The sequence below is a fragment of the Wolffia australiana genome, chromosome 1 (assembly GCF_029677425.1).
Source record: "Wolffia australiana isolate 7733 chromosome 1, ASM2967742v1".
Taxonomy (NCBI): Eukaryota; Viridiplantae; Streptophyta; class Magnoliopsida; order Alismatales; family Araceae; genus Wolffia; species Wolffia australiana.
The window spans coordinates 27,265,287-27,277,095 of record NC_135835.1 but is presented as its reverse complement, the minus strand read 5'-3'; the positions used below and the strand labels follow the sequence as shown (position 1 = coordinate 27,277,095).

Genomic DNA, 11,809 nt, shown 5'->3' with positions numbered 1-11,809 from the left:
ATGAAGAGGATTGGACGGCCAGGGCCAGTTCTGTCCATCCCTTCCCTTGCCATCAAGGCTGCTGCTGGACAGCAGTTTTCGGCGGGGGCGGACTGCTAAGGCTATGCGATGGACAGGGAGGACCCTAGGGCCGTCCCCTCCATCAACGGCCCTGGGAGGTCCTTCCCAAGCCATTAAAGGGGCCCTAAGGCCCCTAATTTCACTAGCTTCCGATTGAGATTTCAGAACAGCGGAGGACCCTTCTTGTGCCTATGGGAGCAAGAGGAGGGGCATGACACCCGTCTGACCACTCTTAGAGTTCAGGACGGCACCAGAGAGAGCCTAGGGAGACAAGGATTTGTGCCAGGACGGAGCAGAGGAGCCAGGCAGCTGCACACCAAGGTTAGACGGCAGCGATCGGTGCCTCCACCCTTGCTCATCGACTCAGGGAAAATCAGGTTGAATCCCTGCTCGATTCAGTAGAAAATCATTTGATGCACACTATTGTTTTGATTAATTTTGATTTGAATAGAAGAGAATATCAATTTTGTTAAATTTTCGTGAATCGCTTTCAATTAGGCATTTTTTCAAGCATCTAGTGTGTATTCAAAGATATCCATCGATTTATATAAGTTCTTCCTCGATTTTACTTATGATAAGTGTATATGTATGTACCTAAATATTTAAAAAACTCTGTTTTCAGTCTCTTTCGGGCATTATGTTGAACACCTCTCTGGTGCGAACAGAATTTCCCTTATTTCTCTTGAATTTTAGCCATAAAATATTATATACAAATACATATAGCTATATAATAAACACTGCATCTATATAAGCCATAATCAACTTATTAATCATATGGATTTACTCTTAATTACTCTTATTAGTGCCCTTATCTTCTTCTACTCCCTCTATCTCTCTCCACGTAGTTACCTAATTATACTATAAATTAAACAATTCTTGCTTTCTTAACTATCTATATCAATCTTAATCTTAACTTCTTAACAGATATAAATATTTTCTCCAGCTCACTAATCTACACTTAAATAACATATCCTTATCTATCAAAGTTACACTCCCATTGTTCTTCATTCCTCTTATTAAAGTAACTCCTTATAAAGTATCAAAGTAAGACTTAATATCCGTTCTTATTATACCTATCTCCTATATAAGGTATAGCATATTAATAATTAAGTATATAATCTCCTATCCTCTATCAATAGTACCTTATTATTCTATATATATACATATAGATCTATTCTTCTCTACTTCTTTCACTATTTCAATTAACATCCTTCACTAGTCATTACTATTAAATATTATCTTAACTCTCTTATTCATTATATTCTACCTCCTACCTACTAAATTACTGGTCTTCTATTATGTTCACGTTCTTCATTATTATTATTATTATCCCTTAACTACTCAATTATTAAATACATCTCTAAAAGCCATTCCATGTGGAGACAACCTTGCTCTAAACTATATGTATGTGTGAGTTTATATCTTTTATCAAATTTATTTGATTTTAGGCAAATTAAAAAGACAACGGCATTAAAAATTAACACGCAATTTTCCTTCATCAGGCCGTCATCATTATCATCCTGAATAAATCAAACCCTACGTTGAACAGACAAGGGGGGTTAACCACATGGAATTTCAATTTCAACTCATTCTTCTTTGCTGTCCATCTAAAATTAAAGGGACACATTCAAAAATGAAAAGACTGGAGTACCCTCTGCCTGCCACCCCCAGAAGAGTAAAATGACCAAAATACCCTTGTTGGGGATATGGGGATGGAATCATCATCAGAAGCAGTTGCCATAATTATTGAAGACGTTTGAGGCACTCCATTAGGATATCTGTGTGTTCAGGTTTCCCAACAGAGATCCTGACATAACCCCTGAGCTCCTTGTTCATGTAATGACGAATCATCACTCCCATTTCGGCAAGATCTTCCTGAAAAGGATATTATTATAATTTGATTCCGATATAATTTCCAATTTTTAAAATTTAACGATTTGAGAAAGGAAAAAAAGTTATTGTGGACGTGCCAACATGAATAAGCAGGAACTGAACGAATACATGGGAGAGTAAAGAAACTAAACAAATTTCCATGATTTGATTTAATCTGACAAGAGGATTAGGTAACTATCCCTTCTTGAGAATGGAAATCAAAAATGGGTTTTTATGAGGCAAAAAACTTAGCCTTTGATTGTCATTTTTTCCATTGAATGATGAAATACAATTGGATTATTTTAATGTTTCAACTTTTTAGTAAATAATAACATTAGTAGACAAAGATCAAAGAAGGAGCAGCAAGCCAGACCACAGGAGTGGGTAATTATGACCTCGAAAATTGGAATAACTTGTATAGAAGTAATGTACAAAAAATGGAACTATAAACCACTGGGGAACAGCGTCGTCTGTGATTATAATTTTCTCCACTTAGTCATGCAAGCTGAGTTAATTATTTTTATTTTGGAATAATATTTTTTTTTGAAGAAATTATTTTGGAATAATATAACAGGCAAGAAATATTTGGTAGATGAAGATAAAAAAATAACAGCACACAATAACACAGGACTAGGTACTCTGACCTCCTTGAAAATTGGAATAACAAATCGGTATCAAAGCCATGCACAAAATATTGAAATAGTGAACCCCAGTAGTGTAATGTCGTCTTTGACTACTAAATATGAGGTAACTATGCCCTTTTCTTCATTTAGAGATGAAATATGATTTAACTAATTTAATATTTGGATATCATAATAAATATAAATAATTACCAGACAGAGATAATTAAAAAAAGGAGCAGAAAGCGTGAACCTTGAGCTTCTTGGGGTCCTTTCCGGAGGTTACTTCACAGAGAATAAAGTTTGAGAAACTGGGAAATGGCTTCAAGAAGGGCACGCCCTGGAGAAGACCAAACAGCCTCTCTCTTTCATCCACTAGAGCGTTCTTCACCTCCTAGGGAGAGAAGCAAAAGACAAGAACATAGGCCTAAGCTTTGATGCAGAAATCTAGAGAGAGAAACTTGGTGGACTTTTAACCCTACCTCCAAGTACGCCTGGTTCTGCAGAGCTGCACAGGCAGAGATTTCAGCAGCAACTGAGACGTTGTATGGCTGCTTAGCACGCCATAAAAAAGGAATTATACTGAGAGGGAATGCTCCATATCCCACTCGAAGTCCAGCCAAACCTATAAAAAGAAACAATTTAATCAGTTTAAAGTCTAATAGAAAAGAGAGAAAAAATTATACCCAAAACAGGTAAGAAAAGGGAGAAAAAACAAAGAATGAGTAGTTTGAGTTGATTTCCAACAACTCAAACTATAAATTATTTAAAGTCTTTTTAATATTTTTTAAAGCGTGGTTCAAAAACCACGAGATGTCACAGTATCATGGAAATGCATCTAATTACTGATGTTTAAATTTTGAAATGGAATCACTAAAACTTAAAAAACATCTTAAACAGTGGAATTGGTACATATACATAAAAAAACATTATTTTGATATCATGACCTGACCTGCCCTCTTGCTGAATGTCCTTAGAATGATCAAATTATCATGCTTCTTCACCCATCCCATCCTTGAATCCATGCCGGAAAATTCAATGTACGCTTCATCCAACACAACTAACACAGGAAGCTCAAGAACCTTCAAAAGATCTTCATCACTAATGATACTGAAAGAAAGAAAAGTAAAAAATAGGATTAAAAAAATTAGCACTGGGTTTTTCAGGGTAAGCCTTTAGCTGATGAATCGAACCTCCCATCAGGATTGTTCGGAGAAGTCAAAAAGACGCATTTGGGCCTTTCCCGTTCCACGGCTTCAACAATCCCAGAAAGGTCAAGAGAGAAATCAGATCTCCTTGGAACTACACAAATGATAAAGTTTGTCATTCCTCAAAAGTTCAGGATAGGGGTAAAATTTTAAAAATATCATGAGTCATCCATTAAAAAGGGAAAAAACGACAATAGTTTCAATAATGTGTCTCTTAAAGTTGACGATCAACATTCCAGGTATGTTACAGGATTTTTGGCAGGTATCAGAGTGATGATGAAGCCAGTCAGATATCAAATGCAGGGTTATAGCTAATGAAAAAATGTCCGCACAATAATTGTGAAAAACCTTGATGCAATACGGAGACGCATATAGGAATGGAAAGTCGCCCTCGGCCCAAACAGGGGGTTAGCGGCCCGGCCCATGACAGGCCAGGCCTCAGTAGTTCTTAAGCCCTCCAACGCCAAAGAGAGGGCAGCTTTTGGTGATCACTCGAGTACAGTGATCAACCTGATGCTATAAAAATGATGGACGTCAACAACACTGGATTACTAGAATCCTCCCCTTCACTCCCGTCTCAACCAATATGAAAACAAGACTCTCCATGTCATGAATAACGCTGTCCATGAAAGCAATCCATCCTTTGAAAATCACTTCATTACTGTGCACACATGTCGCCCAAAGCACTGCTAGAGGTCTTTCATATTCTGTCCTCCCAGATCCGCCTTCCCTGAGAGATCCCCAGAAGGCCTCGTCTGAGTAGACTTCCAACTCTGAGATCTGCTGTGAGGCCCATATTGCCTGGGTGAACTGTCATGCAAATAAAACGTGGAAGCAGTCTTCCTGTCCCCTTGTGCACAAAGTGCATTCTGTTGAGGCTTCCGGGAATGTTCTCTTCCGGAGGGCTCCAGTCACAAGTCACTGCCTAAGCAACAATCATCCCAAAAATCCACACATTTATTGGAAATTTCTGTTCCCATTGAAGGCTACATGCGTTGATGGTTGTCGAATCCTCTAACAATCCCCCTCTAAACTTCATATACGCATTCCCGGCTGAAAAAGAGGTGTCTATGCACTCCCAGCCATATTGTGCCTTGCTTAAAGGTTTGAGATGTAAGAGCGACTATTGCATGCCCACTAACCTTTCCACCCTCTGATCTGACAGAGCACCCTCCAAGACCGAATTCCATTTGCCATTCCAGCATTCCCTAACTGTGGCATGGGGATTCCACGCAAGGTCGAACAGGCATGGAAACCCCCCATAGGATGCCTCGAACCGACCATTTGTTCAACCACTATCGAAAAAAGATCCATCCTTGAGTTTGGCGCCAAAAATTTCTCCAGCTTGAGGGAAGGTCTGTCTCATGCTGGACCAGAAAGTAGATTCCCTTCAGACTACAACTACATGCCTGTCTCAGTTCAGCCATGACCCATAACTATCCTTCAGGATGTTCAGGACCAGGTCCTCCTCTGAACTCATGATTCTGGCCGCCCATTTCATCAACAGCGCAAGCTTCATACATTGGATACGGAGGAACCCCAACCCCCTCACTCTGTTGGTCAGCACACAACATCCCTGGAGACAAATGATATTTCCTTGTCGTTCCCCGACCTGGATCCTTTCCAAAAAGAACCTCCTCATCAATCCTCCCAGTCGCCTTCCGACACATGTAGGTATCTTAAATACTGAGAGGTAGAAGATCAATATAGCCGAATGGATCAGTCGCAACAGCACCAAGCAGTCCCCTTGGACATCACTCTGTTCTGCCACCCTCCAATCTCCTCCCTATCTTCTCAATCACCCATTGATAATCTGTGTTGGAGAGCATAAGTAATGGCCCAATGGTCATCCCCCATAATGGCAGGCCTAAGTAGCACACAGGTAATGGTCCGATGGTCATCCCCAAGGAGTCGGAGCACTGAGTTAGTCCTCAATCTATTTGTATTAGTCCTGCTCATTAGGCTTTGATTATAATTCAGAAAATTCATCAAATCCCTAAACCCTATGTGGAATATTTTAAGGCATTTTCTCTTAGAGAAGTTCCCATTAAATATGTGTAGCCCTCTCAAAGGGGAAAACAAGTCTAGAATTTTCAGTTGAATTGGCTCCAAGATCCTCCCAAAGGAGAATCAGGTGCGGACCAGAGCCCGTCACCATTTGGTTTATTCTCTCTGTCTCTCCCTTCCAATATCACATATGAAATGTCTAACATAATGTAACTAAAATTTAATTAACTTATACTACATAGCAATAGGACAACGAAATATTTCATGAGTCATCTAAAAGAGAAGATAAGCGTACCCTTAACGACCAGGGCACCATTTACAGCTGCATCAAATTCATACATCGTAAATGTTGGGGGGCAGTCCAATATTTTATCGCCTGGATCAAGAACACATCTGCAGTACCTCAACAAGAACATTTATAAAATTAACAGAATTTGGTAAAAACGGTTTTAGTTTTTGAAGGAAATCAGCACCAACCTCATAATGAGATCAATCAGCTCATCTGCCCCACACCCCACTAGTATGTACTTCGCATCAAGTCCAGAATCTTCAGCAAGTGCCGCGCGCAAGCGTCTACTCTCTGGGTCAGGATAAATGTATGGGAATTTCATAGATCCCAAAGCTTCAGCGACCTATACATGATCTAGACTGTGATTTCCACTTAAACACCTCCTTATAAGCTGAAAAATCTATAATTCTGTGGTAAAGAATCTTATACTAGCTTTGTTTGGACTCCCTGAGCAGTGTTTTCTTAAGCTGCACTTCAACAGAACAGAGGATGAATTCTGTTCCATTCAATGAGCTTTGAATTAGGATGTGATGTCTTCCCTTGTCGACAATGAATGCTGACATTGATGAGATAAGTAGCGGAATTGACCATGACATCAGCAACTGTCATACAAATCTTTCTTGCTGTCAACCTCAACCACCCATGGGTTAAAATTTTCTGCTACTCCAAACATGAACATCCAGGTCTTGTCATCATCATTATCAATGAGACAGGTGGCTGAGGTTATTATCCCCCACCAATTAAGTGTATCTTTAAAATTAAAAAAATTATTTTTAATATAATTTTTATCAGGGCTGATTGATATTATATATTTCACTCTTCTCTCTCTCTCCCTCCCTTCCCTTCTCCCTTGCTTTCTCCCTATCCCTCATCTTCACTCTCTCTCTCTCCGGACTAACTTTTTTCTAACCATCAATGCCGTCATCACAATAGACAGTACCTCAAGTGTCCATGATATCCCATCAACCGTACCACCGTCAATGCCACTGTCAACCATCCCAAATGGCATCAATGTCAATGGCAATGATTGATGTTGACGTTTGACAAGACGTTGCCAGCCGAAATTCTACGTTGAATGATGATTGGCCTGACTTTTCCTCAAGGTCTATACAGTGATGTTAGCTGAGGCAAACCCCAGAAAGTAAATCTTACTTTTTCCATTTCCATACTGCGGTGTGCCAGAGATTGATATTTCATTAAAAATACAGATTCAGAGGAAATTTATCTTGCCTCAGGGGGAGGACCATAAGGGTTCTCATTGGCATCAAGTTTAATGATGTCCTCTGGTTTTCTTCCAAGTTTCGTAGACAAGACCTACAAAAAATTGAGAAGCACCAGATCAAGTACATATAAAATTGTCAATAGAAACAGTGATATTGAGCATCGTATTGTGCAATTAATTTGGTATGCTTCATCTGTAGCCTATTCTTAAAGGTACAACGCAAAATAAAATTTAAACAATAATTGTTCAAAAATATATATATAAACGAGAAAGAACCAGTTGCAATGCTGTACCTGGGCAGCGATTGGAGAAAATAGAAAAAGCTGAAACACTAAAAGGCTATACAAACCCTCTCTTATAGTAAGCCTACTAGGGGCCTTATTGGCTTTTCATTTCCCTTTGAAACATGTACCTCTCCTTGATGGAGGTTACAATTTTGGTCATACATGAATCTCCCCTTTGGTAATGATGATCCCACCAACATGGTCCACTCTACCAACTCTCCTTGCCCTTGACTCTCTTCAGCAGTGTCAATCACACTGGAGTCCCTCTCCCCCTCTCTTGTTTACAATACGTCTCGGCAAGGACCGTATCATTGGTATCAGAGCCATAGTGTGCGGCCACCATGGCCCATTTGCCATTGCCCTCAGCATCAGTCCATACTCCACCCATGTCAAGCGAAGCTCTGCAGCTCACTGTGGAAGACCTGGCAGTCCAGGTGGCTGCCCTCGAGACTTCTCAGACCACCACTCTGAAAGCCATAGAAGAGGGCCTTGAGCGACAGTTAGAGGCATCCTCTGAGAAACTCACCACACTCATGACCCACCTGCAGGCGTTCGTGACGATTGTCGCCATCCAACTGGCATCCCCCACCTGCTGCGTACCCGCCGTCCCTGCCATTTGAACCATCCCTGCCACTCCCCTCTCCACCGTTAGAGCCTGCACCAGCGCATGGCCGACATTCCAATCTTTACAGGGGTTGAACCTGAGTGTTGGCTGAGACGTGAGGAGCAACGCTTCTAGATTTACCCAGCGGCTGACCCGGACTGGATCCATTTGATTTCAAAGGATGTGGACGGAACAACCCCTCCCGGTTTTGCTCTTCCTTGACAACTTTATGGGATTTCAGAGCTGGACTAATTTCACATGCCCGCCTAACCGACGCTTTGGACTCAAACCCCGGGACGCCTACCACCACTTGTTCAACCTGTGCCAAGCCATCAAGGTGGATGAGTTGGAGACTGAATTCATGGAGCTTGTAGGCTTTCTCCCGGAGCTAACCGAAGAGACAGCCATTAACATTCTCCATGCCACTTGGCATCCCAAGATCTGAGTCAAAGTCAACTGCTACAACCCTCAAAACACAACAACCTCATCAACTGCACCTTGGCAGCCGAAGCCATTTTGCAAGAAATCGATGAACCTTCGGCTCTGTCCCATGGGATCCCCTGTGCAAGCAATGGACAACATTCAACGAGCAAACATCGCGCACTCCTGACGCCTGAACCTAACCAAAGAGGAATTTCTTGCACACAAAGCCCAGGAGCTCCGTTATCAGTGCAACGAGAGTTTATGTCCAGTCATCGTTGCCAGAAAAACATCTATATTCACATTGGCATGCCAGATGGCAAGCTGCAAGACAGAGACATCACATACAAGAATACACCAGTTTGAGGACAATCTTGGATGTTGATAGAGGGAGCAACGATTCGACCCGTCTAGTACTGTAAGCCCACTAGGGGCCTTCTAGTTTGTTCATTTCCCTTTGAAACATGTAGCCCTCCTCATTGGAGGGTAGGATTTCATTCATACATGAATCTTCCATTTGGTAAGAACAACCCCACCGACGATGTCCACTTCATCTGTCCTCAAGCTGGGGACACTCTCCCTCTCTCTCGCTCACAATATGCCTCTGTAAGGACTGCGTCATGTTTCACCTGTAGCCTATTATTGAAATTACAACACAACATAACCTATAAACGAGAAAAAATCAGTATCAATGACGTAGCTGAACAGCCATTAGAGAAAATAGAAAAAATTGGAACGTTAAAAGGCAAAGCCTGATTCCTGAAAATTTTCGATCCTAAAAAATTCAGAAGCCAAAAGAATAACTTCCTGCAAAAGATTTCCAACCAAAGGACAGGATAATGCCCCGTTCCAGAACTGAAATTCAATAAATTTCACTCTTAAAATTTACCACCCAACCGTGAGAGGCCAAAGAGCAGCTCCAACCTACCATCAGTAATCAAATCACAAGAACAGAAAACAAAAACCTTATCCGCAAAAACCATTCACCGAGATCATCAGAATTAACCGTTCCTAGACTGCTAATTATTCAAAAAAAAAAAGGAACCCCATTGGCGGTGGCATACTTCGAAGGGCAAAATAGGTTGGTACGGCGCCAGCTTTCTCAAATGATTCCGAATGAAGGAATCACCAGTAATTCCAGCCGCAGCGCCTCTATCCTCGGGCTGCTGTTCCTGCTGTCGCTCCGTCGTCGTCGTCGCCGACGCCGTGCAATTCCTGCGGCCACCCCGAGCAAATTTCAAGCAAGGGATCGACATTCCAGCAGAGATTGCGCTGGAAATGCTGATCGCATCCATGGATAACCGCGAGGAAGAACTGCAACAACGCAGAGAAGATGAAAAGAGTAGATTTTTTCTGGAAAAAAATTATAGAACGAGAGTAAGAACAAAACAGGCCAGGTATTTATGCATGGTCGGAAGTACGGACGCGGACGGGACGGTAATTTCGTCCTGGGACGAAAAAATCGTCCTATCACGGACGCGGACACGTGACGGTGACGGAGTGCCCAAGACGCGTGACACGATGGAACGGCCATCACGGATGACGGCCATGACGGAATTTTTGAAAAGTTAAAACGGACAGAAAATATGTATCAAAATCATAATTTTTAGTATTTCAGATGGCTGAGATTTCGCCACGTGACATGGCCGTTTCGATTTCCTGGCATTTTGCACAGAAGTCCTTGCTTTTTTTTCGCGCGCAAACTGACGCCGCCTATAAATAATCAGATATATACCCCTCAGTTCAAGTAGGGTTTTATTCATGTCAACGTCCGTCACGTTTCGTCTTCCGTTCTGTCACGTCCAGGGCGTCGCGTCCCGGACATGGCGTTCCCTATTAACAGGACGAAGAATCATCCCACGGTCCCTGGACGGGACTATTGTTTCATCCATTAGACGAAATAATTGCCCCGTACAGGGCCTTGGACGGCAGACGGGACAGTTTCTGCGTCCTGCGAGAGTCGTGTAACAGCATGAGAGCTCCATCTGAAATGTGACACGCGATGTGCCACGTATCAAATTCCGAGTGGTGTAATGTGCTACTTCATCCCAGACGTGGGGCAGGACGAGAATGTCTTGGATGGGACAGTTTTTGGACGGGACGGGACGTGGACGAAAGTATTAGGGATGGGACGAAAGTAGTTTTGTCACCGAAAAAATCGTCACATCCTGGAGTTCAGACAATTGCCCGCACGAAGAATCGTCTGCCAGTCCCCCGATGGGACGATTGTTTCGTCCATGGACGAAATATCTGTACCCTCCAGGATCTTGGACGGCGGACTGGACAGTTTCTGCGTCCTGCAAGAGTCGTGTAACAGCATGAGAGCTCCATCTGGAATTCAACATGTGCTGTGTAGGGAAGGTCGTGCGGTCCGGTCCCATTTTTTCGGCCGGCGTGCGATTTTTTTGATCTATGTGCGGTCCAAATTTGTGCGACGAAATCAGACCACACATCGCACAAAATCGGACAAAAGATGAGCGGGCCAGAAGAATGTGAGAACGAGAGAGGACCGAGCTGCATACTCAAGAGAGGGAGGGAAGAATGAGCAGAAGAGAGAATAGTGAGCAAGAGAGAGAAGAGAGACTGAGAGATAGAGGGAGAGAGACAAGAGTGAGAGAGAGCGAGAAAGAGGATGAGAGAGTTGAGCGCGAGAAAGGGATAAGAGAGAGAGAGAGGAAGAGAGAGAAGAGCGCGAGAGAGAGGAGCGTCGTTCTATTGTCTTAAACGAGAAAAACAGAGTGGAACTAGAGAGAGAAGAGCTCGAGAGAGAATCAGAGAAAGAGGGAGAGAGAGGAACGAGAGAGCAAGAGAAGAACGCCAGACGAGACGACGAGAGTGATAGAGAGAGGAACGAGAGAGAGAGAGAGAGAGAGAGAAGAGCACCAGAGAGAAAGAGAAGAGCGATAGAGTGAGTAACGAGAGAGAGAAGAGGGAGAGAGAGAGAGAGAGGAACGAGAGAGCGAGAGAAGAGTGCCAGAGAGAAAGAGAAGAGTGATAAAGAGAGGAACGAGAGAGAGAGAGAGAGACAAGAGCACCAGATGCCACAGCATGCAGACCCTTAATCCCTTATTCAAAACCTTAGAAAAAACCGGCCCAAAATCGCACAATCGCACCACACACGACCTTGGCCGATGTACGGTGCGATTTAATATAACGCTGTCCGATGTGCAGTCCGAAAATTTGAACCGGACCACACATCGGCCTATAATCGCACCGGTCGCAC

General features: G+C 42.7%; 1 protein-coding gene across 1 annotated transcript; it reads right to left on the bottom strand.

Annotated features, from left to right (window-relative positions):
• Positions 1-1,619: 1,619 nt before the first annotated feature.
• LOC144713131 (histidinol-phosphate aminotransferase, chloroplastic-like) lies at positions 1,620-9,954 on the bottom strand. Its single transcript, XM_078587628.1, has 9 exons — positions 9,651-9,954; positions 7,287-7,370; positions 6,245-6,399; positions 6,063-6,160; positions 3,746-3,854; positions 3,505-3,662; positions 3,035-3,177; positions 2,806-2,946; positions 1,620-1,935 (listed from the first exon to the last, which is right to left on the bottom strand). Exons 1-9 carry the CDS (start codon positions 9,879-9,881, stop codon positions 1,804-1,806), a joined length of 1,251 nt encoding a protein of 416 aa, XP_078443754.1. The 5' UTR covers positions 9,882-9,954; the 3' UTR covers positions 1,620-1,803.
• Between the last annotated feature and the right edge of the window lie 1,855 nt (positions 9,955-11,809).